Genomic DNA, 22,944 nt, shown 5'->3' on the forward strand with positions numbered 1-22,944 from the left:
TAGACTTCATTTTAATAAACAATCTGTCAGAGAGCTCAGTAAGGCTCTTAGGGTCCCTCTGTTATTTCTCTGGTTTATTTTGTATTGGGAGGTGTGAGGAGGGGAACCGTTGAAAGGGGTTTGGAATGGCAACTGCTCATTAAAGTCAAAGTGGATATATGTCTACCTCCCTCAATAACTCTTCAAATGGAGATTGACGATGAACTCTTCAAATGGAGATTGAAGGTAAATGAACTCACCTTCAAAATCTCTTCAACACAATGAACTTCATTGGAGTAGGTCTGCTGAAAGTGAAAAACAAGGAAAAGGTTAGCACAAATGAACAAAACCCAATTCCAATGACGGTTATTAGTAGATGCTGGTATTATTACAGCAATACTCTTGCAGGGGTTGAATCACCCCAGGCGCCATCTTTGAGTGGCTAAGTATTGGAACTTCACATTCTCGATGAAAACAGGACTGGAGACTAACCTGACCTCATCAGTGGGGAAAGGGTTCTGCTGGGAGACTGTAGCAGACTAATATGGACTCTCAGGTCAAAGTTTCCAGAGGAAAATGCAGATCTTAAAGAAAATTAATAAATTAGTAAATCTAGGGGAATAACAGATACTAACAAAAATGGAGGCAGAAAGAAAGAAAACTGGGGTCACAGTTTGCTGCTTCACAGCAACATCTGTCCAGCGAGCCAAGTAAAATGAACACAAAGATGGAAATCATCTGAACACCTCTGTGAGCCTACGGTAAAGAGGCTAACATCGAATCAAGGATAGGTTAGAGTTGTGGTTTTTTGTTTTGTTTTTGTAGTATTCTAGCTGGCCAAAAATTGGCTTTAAAGTAATGACATTCACTTTAACGTCTCTCCCTCGACTTCAAGTCAGTATTTTCATTGTATATACATGTGTGTGTGTGTGTGTGTGTGTGTATATACACACATACATGCACATGTATACACACACACCCACACAGTAAATATTTCCCCAGAGAAAGACCCCAGGAAGAGAGATTTCCTAGTGTCTTGGATGAAAGATCTATTTATACTTCTTCCTTCTCCACACCTAAACAAATGACAGCTGCTGCCACTAGTATTGTCACCATAGTGTCTAGGAAATGTCATATTACAGTCTTTATAACTTTAAGTGCAAAGAAAATGGAAAAGTTAAAAAACAAAACACTTTTCCTTCACTAGAGACATGAAACAAATCCCATGACCTCATGCTTTTCCCTGGAAAAGCAACTTCTGGCTCTGTGTCAATTGAGAGCCAAGTGCTCTGGGCAAGTTCTATACAACAACCTCCCCCCCCCCCCCCCCCCCCAGTTACTGCCACTGCTACATGCATAAAGCACTGGTCTTCCTAGTCTGTCTGGTCCAATACCTGCCTCCAGCTGGAGAGGAGATGAAAGGGTTCTTTTCCAGGCTCTCATTTCTAATCTGAGTGTAATTTAATACAGCATTGGTTGCCAATTCCTGATCTAGGATTCATTAACCCACCATTTCAGTTTAAGGATGAAGGAAAAGGAAAGAAAAGAGCACACAACATTCACACTGTTGGGGAATCAAATCGAATGGAAATGTCAATGTTCACATGTAATTTAACCCACCTGGGTCTGGTTTTAAAACATGTAAATTTCACGGAAACAATTTTGTTGAAATGTCTGCAGTTTGGTATTTTTGAGGAAGTTAGGAGGTATAACCAAAGAATCAAGGGTAATTCCTTTTATCTGAGTGTCCTATCAGATCTGCCTGTAAGCATTATGCATATCACAAACTACATTTGCTTACCTGCTTTTTGTTATTCAAACCATTAAGAGATGCCTAAAAACTGTACCAAACATTTTAGTACGAATGCTGTTTTGACCTGAGGGTAAAATGTAAGAATATTCTATGGTTTCAATTTTTCACATGCATCATAAGGAAAAATAACAATTATAAGTTGAAGGTGAATCAATACAACAGAGCATATAGCATATTACTACTGACTCTGATCAAACAATTCCCTTATCTCATCTGTTCCTGGAATGGGAATGGGAATCTGATTAACATGCTTGGGAATCAATGAAATAGTAGTGAAGCATGTTGGAAAGAGAGAGAAAAAGATTTGCCTACCACTTCCAACAGAATGAGATGAGAATGCTAAAAGACCTTTGGATCTTTGTAATTATTCAAGGAGTCAACACTTAGCCAAGGTGCTTCACATCACTGAAAGATTCTTTTTTTTTTCTAAAGTCTTATTACATCAGATGAAGCAGAGCTAAGGAAATTTTTCTATAGCTCAATATTTATTAGTATCTGGATAAGATAAATATTGCTAGGTAGTCACCATTTAAGCCATTTAAAATTGTAAAATAAGGTCTTAAGGTTCAAGTATTAATTCGGTTAATTTACTGTGAATTTTCCTATTAAGTCCATTATGAGAGTGGGAGTATTTCAATGGAGTGTAGAGATTCCATTCCAAATACATGAGGGTATTATCATATTTAAGGACCTCCAAGTGGCACTGTTTATAATCGCAAATACCTGTTAATAATCAAATGCCCAACAACAGTTTAGCTCTAGACCTTCACAGTACATCCATACAACAGTATGATACAGAAAAATAAAATAATAATGTGAATGCATGGGCTTGCATGGGAACATGCTCAAGATATTTTCAACTTTTTCTTTAGAAATAATTTTATAGATACAGCAAAATTATAAAAATAGTAAAAGGAATTCCCACAAACTCTTCACCCAGAGTCCCCAAATGTCAGCATTCTACCACATTTGTTTTTTATTTTTCTCCCCGACCCATCTATGTGGAACTGTTCTACGAATATCTTAGAGTTAATGCCCCTTAACCCCTAAATACCTCTGTGAGTACCAAGACATATTTTTATATTAACAGAGGGGAGGTTACAAGATAGTCTATATAACATGAACCCATTTTGTGTTCCATCTGAGATTCAAATCGCTACTCTTCTTCTGACCCAAATTAGAGACTCTTAAGCTAGAGTGTAAGTACTTCAAATGTGTCTGCAGAGAAAGATCTGTAAGGACAGGCTCCTTTGTTTAATAAAATACAGTCTGGCACCTCCAAGTCTGCCACTGGAAGGAGACCTTCCAAAAGGGGAGGGGAAGTTCAACAAGTCATCATGGCCTAATCCCTTCCTTAAAATCCACTTTGGCCACTGGGTCTCCAGCTGAGGACTGCTACTCCTGCTCAGAGATACCAGGCTCCCGGGAACACACACTGCAGCCAAAGAGTAAACCAATCAGCCTCTCTAAACACGGTCTAGTTAAGGCTAAAGATCCTCCGGTAAGACCTCCACAAACAGTAAGAGGTGACAAAAAGCAACAACAACAAAAATCTATGCTAGTTGCATCAATAAGGAAGTTCTAGTTTGCAGGTCCTTCCTTGTCCAGTTCTGCTTCCAAGGTGCAGATGGGCCTTAACACTTACAACCACAAATCCCACTGCTGTCTCTCACATGCAACATCTAGGTGCCTACGGGAGTGCAGCTCTGCCCTCCTGCCTGCTTTGTGGCTGCCTCACAAATCTGGTGTCCTGTGTGTAGACTGACCTCACCTCCCCACTAGGGAATGGCCTTAACACAAGAACCAGAATTCTGATCAATTAAAAATAAAATGAGAGCAGATACTTACTGAATACATATTGTACCTGACACTGCATTAACCTTTTTACACGCCATTGTTTCCTCTGATACCATCTGTTGTAAGATGCAAAATCATTAGCTTGTAGGGCAGGGGTAGGGTGGGGGTGACTGTACTAAATGTACCCATCAACTGTAGATACAGCCCTCATTACAGAACCTTAAAAACGAAATACTGGAGCTTACATTCAACTGTGAGAAGCTGAAAGCTTTTCCTCTAAGATGAGGAAGATGTGGATGCCCACTCTTGCCACTTTTATTCAACACAGTACTGGAAGTCCTAGCCACAGCAATCAGACAAGAAATAAAAGGCATCCAAACTGGAAAAGAAGTAAAACTCTCCCTATTTGCAGATGACATGATACTATATATAGAAAACTCTAAAGACTTCACCAGAAAACTATTAGAATAAATGAATTTAGTAAAGAAGCAAGACACATGGGCAGCCTGGGTGGCTCAGCGGTTTAGCACCGCCTATAGCCCAGGGTATGATCCTGGAGACCCGGGATCGAGTCCCACATCGGGCTTCCCTGTGTGGAGCCTGCTTCTCCCTCTGCCTGTGTCTCTGCCTCTTTCTCTCTGTGTGTCTCTCATGAATAAATAAAATCTTAAAAAAAAAAATATGCAGGACACAGAATTAACATATATAAATCTATTACACTTCTATATACTAATAACTATCAGAAAGAGAAATTAAGAAAACAATCCCATTTGGGGTGCCTGGGTGGCTCAGTTGGTTAAGTGTCTACTTTTGGCTCAGGTCATGATCTCAGGGTCCTAGCTAGGATAGAGCCCCGCATCAGGCACCTTGCTCAGTGGGGAGCCTGCTTCTCCTTCTCCCTCGACCCTTCTCCCTTGCTCATGCGCACATACGCACTCTCTCTCAAATAAGAAACAAAATCTTAAAAAATAAATAAATAAAAGGACAAAGCTGAAGATATCACACTCCCTGATCTCAAACTATACTACAAAGCTATAGTAAGCAAAACAATATGGGACCAGCACAAAAGTAGGTACAGAAATCAAGGGACCGGAATAGAACCCAGAAATATAAACCCATGCTTGTACAGTCAATTAATCTTCAACAAAGGAAGAATATACAATGGTAAAAAGACAGTCTCTTAAATAAATGGTGCTGGGAAAAACCGGACAGCTACATGCAAAAGAATGTAACTGCATCACCTTCTTACATCATACACAAAAATAAACTCCAAATGGATTAGAGATTTAAACCTAAGACCGGAAACCATAAAACTCCTGGGGAAAAAAAAAACACAGGCCGTAATCTCTCGGACATCAATGTAAGCAGTATTTTTATGGATCTGTCTGCTTAGGCAAGAACAGAAGCAAAAATAAATAAATGGGACTGAATCTAACTAAAAAGCTTCTGCATGGTGAAGAAACTATCGACAAAACAAAAAGGCAACCTACTGAACGGGAGAGAGTATTTGAGAATGACATAACCAATAAGGGGTTAGTATCCAAAATACATAAAAAACTCACAACCACTATTCAGAGAACAATCCAATAAAAGAATGGGCAGAGAACCTGAACAGGCATTTTTCCAAAGACGACATGACATACAGATGGCTGACACATGAAAAGATGCTCAACATCACTAATGATCAGGGAAACACACAATGAGATACCACCTCAACATCTATCAGAATGGCTAGTATCAAAAAAGACAAGAAATAACAAGTGTTGGCGAGGATGTGGAAAAACGGGAACCTTCATGCACTGTTGATGGGGATGCAAAATGGTGTGACTACTATGAAAACAGTATGGAGGTTCCACAAAAAAAAATCAGAAATATCATACAATGCAGCAATTCCACTTCTGGGTACTTACCCAAAGAAAACAAAACACTAACTGGAAAAGATAACAAGTACCCCTATGTTTACCACAGCATTATTAACAATAGCCAAGATACGGTAGCAGCCTAAGTGTCCATCGATAGATAAGTAGATAAAGAGGCAATGTAGCTGTACAATGGATTATTTAACTCAGCCACAGAAAAACGTAAACTTGCCACATGCCACAACATGGATGGACCTAGAGGATATTATGCAAAGTGGAAGAAGTCAGAGGAAGACAAATACTGTATGATTCTACCTATCAAAACAAAACAGAAATAGACTCATAAATACAGACAGCAATTTGGTCACCAGAAGGGAGGAGGGGAGGGAGGAGGGCTGAAATAAGGGCAAAGGATTAAGAGATACAAACTTCCAGTTATAAAATAAATTTGACACAGGGTGCAATATACAGCACAGGGAATATAGTTCGTAACAGGTAACAACTTTGCACAGTGACAGATGTCAGCTAGATTTATTGTGGTGATCACTCCATAATGTAAAGGTTGAATCATTATGTTGTACACCTGAAACTAATATAATATTGTATGTCAATTATACTTCGGCAATGACAACAAAAATCTCTGAGGGAATTCTGTATAATGCTCCAATTCTCCTATCAACCTCTGTGGTAGCTATTATCCCATTTTCTAAAAACGAGACTGAATTCTAGAGAAATTTAGTTACATCTCCAAAGTCACACAATGCTCTGAAGTGACTGAGCTTGGGTTTGTAATACTGTTAACACTACCTTTCCAAAAATCTCAACCTTCAGGCAAGAGACAAATACATTAGCATCTTTAAAAAAAAAAAAAAAAGGATTTTATTTATTCATGAGAGAGAGACACACACACACACACACACACACACACACACGGGGGGGGGGGGGGGGCAGAGACAAAGGCAGAGGGAGAAGCAGGCTCCATGAAGGGAGCCCCGATGCAGGACTCCATCCTGGGACTCCAGGATCACGCCCTGGGCCCAAGGCAGGCTCTAAACCACTGAGCCACTCAGGGATCCCAAATATATTAGCATCTTAAGGAGGGGATGTGACTCCAGTTGTCCTACGCATGACCAAAAACATTTTTTTTTTTTTTAAAGAACAATGGTTTGCCTCTGTTTGTGAAAAGAAGCAGTTTGGTATTCAGATCTAACCACCTCTCTGTACTACAGGTGCGTCAGACCAGAAAAGGCAGGAATGCTGGCCTCAGTCTGATTTCTCACACCTCTTGGAATGACGCTGTAATCCTAAGGAAATGCACTGATACCAAAATAAAATGTTAGTAAATGTCTTCTACGCATGACAGTTTGTTTTAGTAAGCTAAAAAGAGCTGAACCAAAGAACCATACCTCACCACTGAGACCAGGGGGCCCTCACAACACTGTGTTTTAAGTCTCTCAAGTTTCAACAGAGCAGCACTTTTGTGACAATGCTATCCTCAAAAAGGCTTAGTGGTCACTAACTGGGGAACCCAGGGGGCTCAGAGGCAGCATGCTGATGAAGGAAGCCAAAAGACCTTGGATTCTAGTTCTGGCCTGCTGAGGGCTGGCTCTCCAATTCCGCATGAGAGTCAACTTCTTGACTATTTCCTCATGGTGATTCTAAAGGGACAGTATTACCCATCCTAACCCTCTCCACAGGATTGGTAAAAAGGTCACATGTGAAACGTGAAAGGCCATCACAGGCACAGATATGTGAAATAATGCACGGTGCCAGCATTACCATGGCATTCTTGAATGGTGTGGATGGATGGAAACCTCAAGAGGATTCTCTATCGTTTAATTTTTAAAAGATTAAAGCTCATGCTATTTTTCTTCAAATACAGGTCACCTTTTGGATTATGGATCAACCAGCAGTATCTACTTGCTGCACACTGATCTCCATCTAGGTAGATGAATCATACTTTTCTCGTTCCCTATCTCAGACTCTCTTCCTTCTCTCACTGGTGACCACGTAACTTCCACTCAGACTTCTAGTAGCAGATTAAAAAACATCTTTTGGAAAACATTCCCCGAGTCTGTCGCTCCTGAAACTGTGTGTGCACTCCCACACCTGGCTATACGTTCCCTGACAAAGCACCTCCTGCAGCAGCATCTCTGCTGCTTCTTGATTTCAAGTTCCAGGAGAGTAGGGGCCAGTTCTACCTTGGTAAATCACCAATCAGACACTGCTGCCATCCAGAGGCAACCAATAAACATTTGTTGGTATGCCTTCAGGCTCAGAACTCAGAACATGAAAGTAAATTTTCAGATTTTAGCTTAGAGCCTTATTAAACACTGTTGTTTGTCTGAATTATAACTCAAAGTCTTAAGTAACAAACTACTGGAAATAAACATACTAGGGACAAAAGGGAAATTGTTTCCTCCTTTAAAACATTAGGATTACTCTTAGAAACTTTTTTCTCACATATTTGGCAAAACAAAAAAATGACGATACTATGTCTATAAGATAGACATGAGGAAACAAGCACTCTGATACCCTGGTTGGGGGAGGGTAAAGGGTCAAAAACTCTGAAGACATCAATTAGGCAACAGCCCCCAAATTCTAATTTCCCATACTCTGAAACAGCAATATGACTTCTAGCACCAACTTCTGTATGTACACAAAGACACATGTACAGTTATTCATTTCAGCCTAGTGGAAACAGTCTAAATGCCCATCCAGCGGTAACTGACTAAGAAAACTGTGGTACATGCCCGTTACGCAGAAATACCATACAGCTATGACACAGAATGAGGACCCTCTCCATGTACTGATTTGAGGGTAAACTCCAAGATACACTGTTAAAAGCAGGAGGAAAAAACATAGGTGCAGTATACGCCAGGATCTAAATAAATGAAAAGGTGACAGAAAAGAACATGTATGTGGAGTAACTGATTATGAATGAAACATCCCTGGGTATACAGATGAGAAGAAGCCTGTAACATCAATAATTACTTCTAGAAAGGGGAATTCGGTGGCTGGGGGTGGGGTGGGGTATAGCAGTGGGAAGATGTTTAATGTAAAAACATTAACCTTTAACCTATCCTTTAAATCCTGAACCATGCAATATTCATAAATAAAAACATAATTAGATTTTTTAAGTGATAAAAATGTTTACTCAAAGTACAGTCAAATGTCTTCTACCACATTTATCTTTACTTTCATCTTCCTCTAAATGACTTTCCTTCTCTCAAACACACACCTACGTGAATCTATTCCCAGCTTCTTCCTCAGGGTTCTGGGCTTGCCCCACCAAGCACTCAGCACACCGAGCTGTTCACAGATTACGGTCAGTCCTCCATGAGACTGTGAGCTGTTCCTGTGGAAACTGGGGACTGCTGTGAAGGCCTGGTCCAGTGTTTGCTAGCGAATTCACTCTTTCTTCCCAAACTAACTTACAAAGTCCTTGAAAGAGGTGTATTGTTTGGATTTGCTTTTTAAAAATCAGTCATACTTAAAAAAAAAAAATCAGTCATACCTAAATACTGAGCAGGCACATATGAAATACACAAAACCTTACAGGATTGCTGTGAGGAAGAAATAAGACAGTACATGTTGAAGCCAATGCCAAACAGATAAATGCAGGCATTTATCAAGAAGATGCTACAATCAGCACTTCCAAGAGACAGATTAGAGGAGGAAACCAAAAGGCCTGTCTGAGCAAGGTTTTGACACAAAATTAATTTTATTCTGTGAATACACCATAAATTACCTACATAGCGAGGCCTATTACAAGGACCTGCTCATTCTGCCTGGGTGTGCCTACTTAGGCTGGGAAAGGTATAAAGTTGCTAGGAATAATACTTCTTCAGAAGCATCGTGCCCTTTGGGCAACTATCTAAACGTCTACTTCCATACCCAGTATTTTAGAAGAATTTTTAAGATCCCTAGACAGATTTAAGGCACACTTAATAGTACACATATTTTTAAAAAGAAAGCTATAGATTGTTAATATGAAAGGAGGGAAAGTGAGGTAGGAGACAGAAAAGGCACTCTTAACAGTATTATGTAACTGTAAACCAACTTTAACTGTTAAATTCTAAAACAATTAAACACCCTCCCATCTCTTCCCAAATATGTTCAAATAATGGAAAGGTTTAGAATAGCTTTCAAAATGTGATATGCTCTAATATGCAGCAAAGAATCACTCATGTTCCCTTGGAACTCTTTTTTTAATGCCAAACTGTCTGCTGCTACACACAAAGGCTACCACAATTAATGTCATGCTAACTGCAGAAATTGCTATGGCTCCTCTCCAAATTAATTTTTCAAGGAGAGAAGGAAAGAGATTGATAAAGCACAAGATTATATTTTAAATGATGAGGGATCTACAGATCACCACCAGTTATCATCCAACAAAAATTTATTATGGAAAGACCATGCTTTCTACTCTTATCAGGGGATCTAGGAAGAGTGGTAGATGCAAACATGGGTGTCACAAACACTGGCAGACCTTTCCTGGAAGTCTTTTTGTTCACTGACACTCTCCCCACCTTCAATTCTGAAACAGCCCTTGGTGCTTCCATTTGTTCTCCTAGGCTCATTTCCTATTTGGTGGGATCTGGGGCTTATCCAGCTCTGTGTCTCCCAGGACCCTGGCATAATTCTGAACTAACACAGATGTGTAAGTAGTATTTGTGAAATGAATTTGATTTTGTCATTTCATGGCATCACTGACAAAATTCAGAAACAAGAGCATCAAAAGTTACGCAGTATTTTATGGTGAATTCTTTTTCCTACATACTGGAAAAGCAATACGTTTGTTCACATTTGTAATATTCCAGACATCCTCACAAAACAATGATTTAAGATACAGATATCGAGATCCCTGGGTGGCGCAGCGGTTTAGCGCCTGCCTTTGGACCAGGGCGCGATCCTGGAGACCCGGGATCGAATCCCACATCGGGCTTCCGGTGCATGGAGCCTGCTTCTCCCTCTGCCTGTGTCTCTGCCTCTCTCTCTCTCTCTCTCTCTCTCTCTCTCTCTGACTATAATTAAAAAAAAAAAAAGATACAGATATCCTCCATTAAAAAAAAAAAAAAAAAACTATTATAACAAAATTCCATCACCACCCCATCAGATGTTCTTCACCCAAGGAGTAGTTTCCTAAGTGCAATTTAGGGATGCGAATTTCTCCGAGCAAAGTTTCAGATCTGAGAGTTACAGGAGATCATGACAGGTGGGAGAGGGGATATCAGGTATGCTTAGGTTGGGGTAAGGGAAGGCATGTGTCTTCTTGAGACAGGACATTAAGAAATACTCTAAGGATAAGCACAGTAGAAGAATGCTGAATGCTTGGAGGATGTGGTGCCACCCCAATTCATTTATTAAACATGAGCTAATATCCCTGGTTTTTAAAAGTTCACCCTTAGGTAAACTGCTTTTTTATAGGCAAATTATTATTTCCTTGTCTTTCACAAACTAAAACTAAAAATGAAAAGAACCCTAAACATCATTAATGAAACTTATAAAAGCTCACAAGAAGTATTTTGAACTTTTAAAAATCAATATGATAGTTTCTTTCTAGTCACATTAATTTTACTATAGTTACATGCTTTAGTGTCACTAATATATTTTTCTAAAATGTGTAAAATTTATGAAAGCTCTTAATTTGTGTTAACTGATACTTAAAATATTCTGGAAATTCTATTTTGATCTCTATTAAAGTATCTTTTCATTATAGACCTAGGATCTAGTTCTTAAGATGTGGTTTAAGTAAAAATAAGAGAAGTGAGTAGCTGTTCTCCACATATAGAACTGTAAAACCTTACTTCATCTAAATGTACAAATGACTATCAGGGGAGTACTAAAAGGATTGGTTTCACTTATTTGATTACTATTATTTTCCTAAGATCCCTGAATGTGTACATTTTAATGTATTTCCAAGGTTTCTGTAGAGCTACATGAAACAGTTCCTATCTTTAAAAAAAATACCATTTATGTTTATGCATTATATACAGAAATATCTTCAGTAGATATTATTTATAACTATATGTCAACTAGTTTCTTGGTGTAAAAGTTAAGGGGGCAGGGGTACACCTGAAATAGGTTTAAACTGACTTAAAAACAAAGTTATGATTGTTTGATAGTACTTACGTTTAATCTCGGTTATTCACCTACTTTCTAACTTTTGACTGTGAACCACTACCATTCACCATGTAATAAGGTATCAGAAATCCCCAGTGCTCTTAAGACTTGAAAACACTGTGCCTTTGATGAAAGATCACTTGAGACCCCATGAAGCCCATTGTGGGCATAGCAACCGTGAATGATTTAAGTAAGCCTGGCTACAAAGGCATTGCTATTAAAAAAAAAAAGAAAAAGAGAAAAGAAAAACAGAAAGAAAGAAGGAAAAAAAGGAAAGAAAGCAAAAAAGGGGGGGGGGGTATCTCAAAGAACGAGTCTACACACTGGTTCCATGCTAGTGATAATAAACTGGCAAGTTCTTTCAAATGGACCAAACTATGTGATCCATTCCTTCCACAACCAATTCTGTTCACTAAAACCATCTTCAGTATTTTTTTCTGAGAGATCTAATTGTTATTTTTGAGTGGGCACATTAACATGAAGCCTTTCATTAAAATATATCCCTGTAGGGGAGGGTGTTACACTGCAGTGTGATGTTTTGTGATCATGCTTACTCCAATCCCCATCCCACCATTCTCTCATGCATGCTCCCTCTCCCCCTCTCTCGCTTACACACACACACACACACACACACACACACACACACACACACACACAAGTGCTCTCCCACAAATCATATGAACCAATGGTTTTGAGTCAAACCACACTACTAAATTACTTTGTCAACCATGACCGGATTTATAGATACATAAACTTGTATTATTGTTCCTCCTTTGAGTGTATGCGTCTATCAAAGTTAAGCAGCAAACAGTGTTCAGGAACCATATCTAATTCTATGTTACATAGGGTGCCTGGACTTTTTTTTTTTTTTTTTTTTCCATAGCTGAGCATAAGCTAAGACTAGAGAGGCACCAGGAAAAAAAAAAAAAAAAACTTTCCATCAGTTTCTGGATTAGGTTGAAAGAAACTGAAGTCATATGAATAAGATAAGCCATTTAATCTATGCTTTGTCTGAAAGAACATAAAGATTTTATCTTGGGTTTATTCCAGCAGTAATCTCAACAGTCCCCTCTGGGCTAGGTGTTGGTTGCCTGTCTCCTGGCATGATGACTTTTAAAAACAAAAAGCAGAGCCTAGTGAAAGAAAAAAGGAAAGAAAATTATTGAAGCAGGCGTATATGCTCTGAGGAAGCAACCTGAGCTTCAAACCACCTTGGGGATTACTGATACTATAATAAACAGAGGAGAGAAGGAAAATAAAGATGGCCTTGCCCTTTACATCCAATTCGGAACAAGTAAATTCTCCCCTTTCTTGGGGCTTTAATATTAGGTAACAAACCACCAGGTTACTTGCCAGGGTCTACAAAACTGACCAAAGATCATTCTTGGAAAGTACAATTCATCTAATACTGCAATATTATGAATGGTTACAAATCACTTCTTTAATCCTATCATCAAAGAACATCTAAATTTAAGAGACTGTTCTACTTTTCTATAATGTATTAAGAACGGGATTCGGTCACTCTCTTTAGGAAAAAAAGTTTGCTAATTACACTGACTTTCTGGTAGACTAATACTCTTTCCCTTTTCTTGCATTATCTTTGTATGTAAATTTGGTCTGAAAGTTTAGATAAATTGCCCCAAGATTCCAATAAAGCTCATCTTATAAAGTAATTTACTATATTGCCCAAGATGAAAAAGTTTAATAACAGTGTTTGGAGAAAATATTTAGTCACTCAACAATTGCTAATATTTATTTATATTATTTTATTTATATTATAAATAAAATAATCCAAAGCATGGAACCTGCCTGGGATTCTCTCTCTTCCTCTGCCCCTCCCCCAACTCATGCTCTCACTCTCCCCCAAAAATAAATTTTATTCTTGCATATGTCTTAAGTAGGTATTTTATATGTGCCAAGGAAAAACATTCTTTGCTTGTAAAATAAATGTACTCTAATACCCGCTAAATTTTTCTAAGGTTTTATTTATTTATTTATTTACATATGAGAGAGAGAGAGACAGAGAGAGAGAACGCGGGCGCACACACAGACTGGCAGGAGGAGCAGAGGAGAGGAACCAGCAGACTGTGCTGAGTGAGGAGCCCGACAAAGGGCTCAATCTCACGACCCTGAGATCATAACCTGAGCTGATGCCCAAGAGCTAGATGCCCAACCGACTCGCCACCCAGGTACCCCCTAATAGCTGCTGAATTTAAAGCATCTAAGCATTCACACTATGTATGATCACAATTCTAAGAGTTGCAACAGCAAACAGTTTATATCCATACTGAACACATGCAACAGTGACTCTACTCACTTTCCCCATCTCAGTCTCCTTGCTCTTCTCATCCCCTCACACGTGCAGTGAAATTTTAAAAGTACTTTCTGACTTTTAATGCAGAGCCCGTGACCCCAAGACTCCAGCTTTTTGGATGATTTAAGGCACAGGGTAGGTCAACCCCATGTGTCCTAACTACTAATATTCTTGCATTTACTGTCATTCCTGTTTTCCTAGAATATAGAATCTAGGTGCCAGAGAAGAGATATTATGAAAAACAGTTAACCATTCTCACAGCTGCAACAAAACCAATTCCTCTTGAAAACTGCCTTTGAGAGAAGGGGGGGGTGGGGGGGGGCAAAGCAGCAGAAGTAAATTACATCTCAGTTGTACATAAATCCAACTGTGGCCCTCTTGACTACTCCTTACACATGGACACATGGCACACAGCTGGGGGAGGCGGGGGCGGAGATGATGCTCTTGGAGGCCAGGTCACTTTTTCACTGACATTAGCATAATCACAATGCTGGTTTGGGGGATGCTGATGGGAAGGGATACATGCTATTTAAAAAGTCCTTTCAAAAAAAAAAAAAAGTCCTTTCAATTTAAAGTTCTTTAATTGGTAGACTCTATAAAAATAAGCAGTATTGGGACGCCTGAGTGGCTCAGTGGTTAAGCGTCCGCCTTCAGCCCAGGGCATGATCCTGGAGACCTGGGATCAAGTCCCACATCAGGCTTCCTGCCTGGAGCCTGCTTCTCTCACTGCCTCTCTCTCTGTGTGTGTCTTTCATGAATAAATAAATAAAATCTTTAAAAATAATAATAAATAAGCAGTATTATTTATACAGCCACAACAATGCTACCTACCAAGTAACATTAAATGAACCTGAAGGGTTTTAGACCAGCTCCGGAGCAGGTGAGTCTCATCTGTTTTATTATATCTTTTAGTAAAAAATGTTTAAAGAGGCATCTCAATGTCAAATGTTTCCTTAATAAAACTCTCTCAAAAATATTTTGTAGGACAAAGTAAGCCAGTTTCTTCTGGGCTTAATTACAAGTTCTTTGAAAAACAAACATACTTGTGCCCAGTTTCTCTGCTCTCTCGTCACTGACGAAGATTCACTGCTGCTTAACTGTAAACAAATTCTATCTTCTGAGGGGGAAAAATGGAAACACTGTCACCTTCTCTAGCCTTTCATCACATAAATTTATATCCCACAAAGATACAGACTATGTGACCATGAACTGTTCTGAATCAATTAATAAAAACCAAGTAACTATAAGAACATTAAAATTTGTGTCCTGCCTGCCTCACCAAAGTAAAACTACTTCAAAATACTCTTTCATCACTGGAAATCAAGTATTACTACTTATCAGTTAGAATTTGGGTAGGAGTCCCACAATCATTTGAATTTGACTCAAATTCCATCTGTATGCTAAAAAACAAAAGCAAAGCAATAAAAGCCAAGGGGAAAAAGGAGAGATAGGGAGAAGGAGGGTGAGGCAAGGGAGAGAAAATGGAGGGGGAGCATACACATGTGTACACACACACACACACACACACACACACACGTAAGCTTTTAAGCTGTCAGTTATCTTCCATTTGTACCTTTACTTTAGAAAGACGAAAGAAATCATCAGTATTTGTCAAGAGATCTAGAGGTTCAAGACCGGAGTTTGAAAGATGGACCAAAAAAAGATCTAAGTGGTAAGGAACTGCTAATTTTTTAATTTCTTTAAAATGCATTGCCAAAAATAGGCTATGATTTCATGCAGATACGAAACGATAACGTTGTACTTTCTCTACTTTTACACCATTATTTCATTAAAAGAGACAGTGACAGAGAGAGGAAAACCCATAATCCAAACCAACAACCATGAAAATCTCAAGGGGTATTCGAAGTCTCTAGTGGCAGCCAAAAGGGGAGAAAAAAAAAGAAAAAAAAAGAACGAACGAACCCATACCACCTGTATGCTACCTATCAAGTGTATACCAAGGGAGGGGCCATGGGAGGGGCCGAATACCTGTGGCTGGTGAGCTATTTACCTTGTTTAGAAGGTCACACACACTGCAGCACTCAACTATAGAGGTTACTCGGATCCTTCTCTTTGATGTTAGCCCCTAACAGAGGAAGCAAAAGAGAAGGAGAGAAGAGAGAAAGGAAATAAATGAGGGAAGGGCAGGATGGAGAGAGAGTAAAGGAGAGGGAGAGAGATTTTTCTTTTGAGGCCTTTCTCACCTCCTTCCCCACCTGAAACCTCAGGCGTACACTTACTCGTACTTACTGTGGGGCAGCTGTTCACTGGGGGGGCACTTACCTCTGTGAACATGGCTTACTGCCTTCCTACATGGCAAAAAAGCTTTTCTGTTTTCATACATCCCTTTGCCAGCCCTAACTGGTGCCCCTAGGTCACTGTCTTTTGTGCTGGCGGTTGCAATGGCGGCCCTGACAGGAAACAACTTTTCATCTCTTCCCTTGTACTGAGCCATAAGAAGCAGCAAATGCTCCCAGGCACAACTCCCCTGGCTCTGCTCCTAAAAATGCTCTCTCAAGTACACCGTTGCTTAGCAATATTGGCCTTCCCCCTGTACATTTGAAATTGGCAACATCTGTCCCTTTAGCAGTTTTGACTTGTGCAAAGCACCATGCTCATAGTTTAAAAACATACGGCTTTATGAAATGGGCAATCCTCCATTCTTCCCATCAAAACCAGGGATGTGAAGACCCCCAAGATGGTTTAAATCTTTACTTTGCTTTCAAAGGTCGATATAAAAATCTTCGTGATTTAAAATTGCCAATAGCACAAAAGCAAAATATTCAAGCCACCACTGGGAGTTCCTATTAAACCCCACCTAATAAGTGCCTACACAATGACACCTGAGGACGTGTCTGAAGTAAATCCCATTCTGCTCAAAATTTTCTATATAACTAATGCTATCACCAGGTATTCTATGCAAATAAGTACTTGATAAGACATATGCTTATTAGTAAATAAGTATAAGATATAAAGGCAATGAAGTAGATAACCCAACTTCATAATCGAAAATAAACACCAACACACACACACACACACACACACACACACACACACAGATCAATGGCAAAGGAAGCTAAAGAACCTAAAGTCTAGAGAAAGAAAATTCATTTAATTCCAACATTATGTATTTCAAAACAAATGATCTTAAGTTTCCTAAGTTTTTTTTATCCCTCAACAGTCTTCTTAGTAATCTGCTAAAGTTACTCATTAACACGAAAGTAGTTCATAATGCTGTAATGTTACACATAAGAAAAAACCTAACATAAAAATTAGTGTTTTTATGGGTAGTATATATGTTCTGCAAATAACTTTACTCATCTAACACACTGATGGGAAATAAAAATCAGAGTTTATAAAAAGCAAAAAGAGTCAACGAAGAAATGAACCATGCTCTGTACACTGAAACTTTGGTGTGTAGTTATTTTTGCTTCTTTAAACAAGTCAGGCTACAATTTTCTTTTTGGCCAACCAATTTTGACAGATTAAAAACACATGTTTTCAAAGACATTCTATAGGAACAGCTTCAGCTATAAAGGGCAGGGTGACCTACTGGTCTCATCAAGTCTCTACCTGGCACTCATATGAAGCAGAAAAGACTGGGTGATACTTATGGCCACTAAAAATATACCCTAAAACGTCCTTGATTCTGCAAATTTAACCCCTAAAATCCCATTAACACGCATGGATTTATAATCCTGCTTAGCCAACAAACATGAATTTAATACTCTAGAATCCATTTCCCACTGTAGCTCAACATTCACTACTTGCCCAGATGCACACAGTAATTCTTATGAAGTTAGGCTTTTTTATTGCAGTTTACTTTTTCTATTTTTATTTTTTAAAGTTATTTATTGCAGTTTATTAAAGAAACTTGAGCAGACTTTACAATTGGGGATTCTCAGAAGTCTCAGATGTTCCTCCAAGTCATCCCCAGTGATTCTGGCCTTGCAGGGTTGTGCTTATGAGCAAGGGCCTGAGTTGGACATAACTGGCTTTCAGATAAGGCTGCCAGGGACCAACTACAAGCCCCCTGCATGGAGAGGTCTTAAACACCATGCCTGGTACCCAATGCATCCCCAATAAAATATATCATTTTTACTCTTATACTCTTACCATGACACAAAAGCCTGAGTCTCTTAATTTTTTCCTTTTTTTCCATTCTACTAAACCTTCCCACTTCTCCACCCCATCATCCAAACACAACCTTTATTAAGGTAATCAATGTGTATGAAAACTTCCTCTGGAAGGGAGAAGGGAATTCTGAAGGAATGAATGACAACAAATTTTATATCTTTTAATAACTATATAGTACTATATAGTACTATATAGTACAACCCTTGCTTGCATCTTCCTCTGATTTATCGTTAAACAGCCAAAGTCTCTTCAGCTTTGGAGCAGTCATCGCCTATGGACGCTCTTATTTACTTACATTTCTAATAAATTCTGAATGAATTAATGTGGGCAAAAACATTTGTAGAGGCTGGGTCCAGGGCCCTGGGCCTTTGGGACTGGGGACTGCAAGGATGAAGGGAGCCAGGGCAGGGGCAGTGGTGCTGTCCACCAGCAAGTGCTGATAAGCCTTGAGGGTTCAGTTGAGCCTGCCTCCAGGATACCCCTCGTGTCAAGCCATTTATTGGACAAGGAGAAAGTGCAAAAAAGCTTTCCCTGATAAGAGTTTCAGGGCCAGCAGGGGAAAACAGGACTGGCCATGTCAGTACTGCCCTTCTCCATGACTGCCCTTTTACAGAGTCTACTAAATGGACAATCAATGAGAGGCCACTAGAAAGCTAAACCCTGGGTTTACTTAACCAGCCAGAGCATTATTGAGAATTTCTCCATTCTGATGCTTCTGGCATGAGACTTGTTCTTCAGGATGAATGCCATCACCTATCCCACAGTGCCAATCAACAAATAATTATTAAGTCTTCAAGCAAGGGAAATAAAACACAGGGTGTAATACTCATCAAAATCAGTTGTATCTTCATTACTATGTAGTGATACTCTACCCTATTCTGATATGCTTAAAAAAATAATCTATGGGTGGCTCAGTGGTTTAGCACCTGCCTTTGGCCCAGGGCGCGGTCCTGGAGTCCAGGGATTGAGTCCCGCGTCAGGCTCCCAGCATGGAGCCTGCTTCTCCCTCTGCCTGTCTCTGTCTCTGTGTGTGTGTGTCTATCATGAATGAATGAATGAATGAATGAATGAATGAATGAATAAATAAATCTTAAAAAAATAATCTATGGCCCTTGTACTACCTTCCACCTCTCAAATAGAGCTAAGCCCCAATCTCCTTCAAATCCTACATACCTAATAACTTTTCAGGACAACCTGATGGCATAGTCAGAAATAAATTTCAAACAATACTATCATAAAAGTCTTCTAAAAAATATTCCTCACTCAAGAAAAATGTTAATAGTATGATATTAGTAGGAGCAGTAGCAGCTGTCAGTAGTAGAAACATTTTTAAGCACCAGTTGAATAGAGGAGATGGAAGAAGGGGGAAAGAAAATAGTGGACAAAATTTAGTTCTGATCTGAGGGAAGAAGCTCTTCATGTATGAAGAGGTCCTTCACTGGCGAAGACAAAGAAATGTTTTAAGTCACCACCAGGCCTCAAGCTTATTTTCCTTCTTTGACACTGGCCCATCTCTAACCAAACTTTATAAAATCTTTCCTTCATGACTCAAAGTACAGTCTACACCACTTTTACCCAAACTTTAGTCATTCCCATACTATCTTGACAAGGATACCATATTGTATTGCAGTACCACCTGTACTATTTTCTTTAAATTAACTTATGATCAATTCAGTTTCTCACTGGCCTCACAGTAAGTTACAGTATTTATGAAATCCTGAATTTGATGAGCTGGTACATGTATTTTTTCTAATTCGCATTAAGATACATAGAATAAGTATTGGTGTCCCCATACTCTTAGAAGTTCAGACACTAATCAATATTATTAGAACTAAAAACTGAATGGATGTCCAGACATTTCATTGATGTTTCTCAGTAAAGCTGTGGTGACTTCCCTACTTCATAAAGTCACCCTATTTTATTAATTTATTAAGATGCCCATCCTCTGTATCAGACTCAGGAAGCCTTCACAAATTACATGAATATGCCTACTCATGCCTATCCTTACTGGATTTGTGACCCAGACCACAAAATTAATACTATGTGATCTGCAGTTCAGCACTGTAATTCCCTGTCCCTTCCCCCCATCCATATGTTTCATGATGCCCAAAAACAACTAAAAGCTCTTCACAAGGCTGGAATTAGCCCCCATGGAGTTCTTATGACAACTATGACAACTAGTACAATTCTAAATCCTGAAAATACAAAAGAAAGAAAAGAAAGAAAGAAAGAAAGAAAGAGAAAAAATAAATAAATCCTGAAAATACACCAGGTACTCAATACTTTACTAGTGGTACAAAATATTCATTCAAATCTCTTATTCAAATCTCTTATTTTAAAAAGCCTATTTTAAAATTTGAATAAAATTAAATGCATGACATAGAATTTCATCACTTCACCAAAACACCTGAGAAACACAATCAAACCAACCCAAAACATTAGGATACTTATTAGGATTCCAATTACTTCCAACCATAGTTATAGTCAATAAAGACAACTGGAAGATGGGTAATATCTACAGAACCATTTCCTACAGTGTGAATTTGCTTTTACTGTCATTGCAGGTCAACAAAAGTGGGACATCATGCAGCCTACTATATGTTAGGCAAATGTATATCCTGTTTCATTCTCACACCAGACCTGTAGTTCAAGTAGAAATGTCTCATTTAAAGATATAGGAAAATGAACGTAAGTATTCTGACTCCATAGTGCCATCCATCATTAGATTACCTCCCGCATGTATTTCTTTAAACCCTTAATATTCAAAACTATTGGGGTGCCTGGGTGGCTCAGTTGGTTGACCCTGGATTTTGGCTCTGGTCCTGATCTCAGGGTCATGAGACTGAACCCCACATCGTGCTCTGCGCTTTGCATGGAGTTTAAGATTCTCTCTCTCTCACTCCCTCTGCCCCTCCTTTCCCTCCCTCCCACATGCATACAATATCACTCTAGAAAGAAAGAAACAAACCTATAACTATTAAAACTACCCAAATTTCAGATTCTAAGCTGAAGCAAAGACGTGGATCTGTTACATTTACTCATACATTTAAACAATGTCAGAATAACTATGATAATGACATAAACACAGCAGCTATTAAGTATTTACTATATGCCAGTCACTGATCTAATATTTTCTTATTTAAGCCTGGTAACTACCTTATGAGAAAAATTCCATTATTATTTCTGTTGTACCAATTAAGAAATGAAGCATGAACAGTAATTTTTAGTATTTAAGTAATTTATCTGTGGTCTAATAGCTAGTTTGAGATAAAGACTCAAACCCAAGTCTTCCTTAATCCAAAAACTCATGCTCTTAGTTACTACCTATAATACCTTAAAGTCCCATCTAATTAGCCAAAAAACAAAAAACCCAAGATTACAAAAAGAAATTAAAGTATATCTTCATTCCCTTCAACAACTCCAAAGTTTTTGGTGGCCCATGGATTATATGTTCTATTATAGATTTATTATTTATTCCTAGTTATTAAGTATTAACACATCAAAATTCTCAGCAATTATATCAATGGGGGGCGGGGGGGGGGGGTATATCCAACAAGAAAGAATAGTTTAGAAAATCTCCAGAACACTCACACCTCAGTTCTTGAATAGTAGTATTAATTAGGTACACTTGCATATCTGTATAAATATAGAAACCTGTACCCTAAGAAACTTCAACATTAGTTGTCCATATAACTACAGGACCAATATTGTTAAGATCAGCCATTTTGGGGGTGATGGGGGCTTCTGCAGGCACCTAGGACCCAGAGCTGTTGTATCTCTTCCTCTTTTCCACTTCTTGTTTCCATCAATAAAGGCTGTTCATACCATAAAAAACAAAAACAAAAACATGTATACATGTTGCTAAGATCAAAGGAAGAAAAGCAGCTCTTGTTTGCTGAATGGATGTTGAAAGCCCATTTCCCATCATTCGCTCTAAAGACAAGAAAAACAAGAAAGCCCATTTGGAATAAAAGGGATTGAAAAATATGCTACTGGGCTCAATATAGGAAATAGCATCAGCATCCAACTGCTAGGAATTCAAATTCCTTTTCTAAAAAGAATCATGATATTTTAGAGCCGAGAAGAGCATGAATGACTACTTACCTCCTCATTTAGAAAAACTATGTAAGTATACTTCTAACTGGTGACAAGGAAAATAAGAACCCATGTTCATGGTTTTGGGTAGTAGCAAACAACTTAAAAAAAAAAAAGAAAGAAAAGAAAAGAAAAGAAAGTAAGGCCGCTTGGGTGGCTCAGCAGTTGAGCTTCTGCCTTTAGCTCAGGGTGTGATCCTGGAGTCCCAGGATCCAGTCCCCTATCAGGCTCCCTGCATGGAGCCTGCTTATTATCCCTCTGCCTATGTCTCTGCCTCTCTCTGTGTGTCTCTCATGAATAAATAAATAAAATCTTAAAAAAAAAAAAAAAGTTGTTAAGTAGGCTATCCTTGTGGGGTTTTCTTAAAATATGATTAAGTGCCTGAACCATACACTTAAAAGCTTATTGGAAAAATCTCCACATTTGGAAACAAGGGCAAAAGATAAAGCAGCAAAGCAGGACCAACTTTGCATAATTTTTTGTAAAAATGTGAAATCTGCAATCAGGGGCACTTGGCTGGCTCAGTTGGTAGAGCAGGCAACTCTTGAGCTCGGGGTTGTAAAAGTTCAAGTCCCTCACTGGGCATAGAGCTTTTTTTAAAAAAGAAGTTTGAAAATCATTCATTTTTTTACTTGAACTAGATTACCATTAAACACACCTCATTATAAATCCTCCTGGAAAAATACACTTTTTGCATGACTGGGTTTTCATCCATTGGATCTGCCCAAAAGGGAGGAACAATCAAGAGGATATAAAAATACTTGAATTCACTGAGAACACTGACACTCCCAGGGCTCAAGCAAGGACAAGGGCAAGCCAAAGTG

At 38.8% G+C, this 22,944-nt stretch overlaps 1 protein-coding gene across 5 annotated transcripts in view; it reads right to left on the bottom strand.

Annotated features, from left to right (window-relative positions):
* The window catches only part of AFF1 (ALF transcription elongation factor 1), a 200,990-nt gene that overhangs the window by 53,206 nt on the left and 124,840 nt on the right, over positions 1–22,944 (bottom strand). For 4 of the 5 annotated variants that reach the window (XM_025998127.2, XM_072754980.1, XM_072754982.1 and 1 more), the window contains one exon: positions 240–284. In XM_025998127.2, coding sequence (XP_025853912.1) covers positions 240–284 — 45 coding nt within the window. The remainder of the gene's footprint in view (positions 1–239; positions 285–22,944) is intronic. The other variant, XM_072754981.1, reaches the window with a different exon arrangement.

Source organism: Vulpes vulpes, chromosome 4 (genome assembly GCF_048418805.1).
Source record: "Vulpes vulpes isolate BD-2025 chromosome 4, VulVul3, whole genome shotgun sequence".
Taxonomy (NCBI): domain Eukaryota; kingdom Metazoa; phylum Chordata; class Mammalia; order Carnivora; family Canidae; genus Vulpes; species Vulpes vulpes.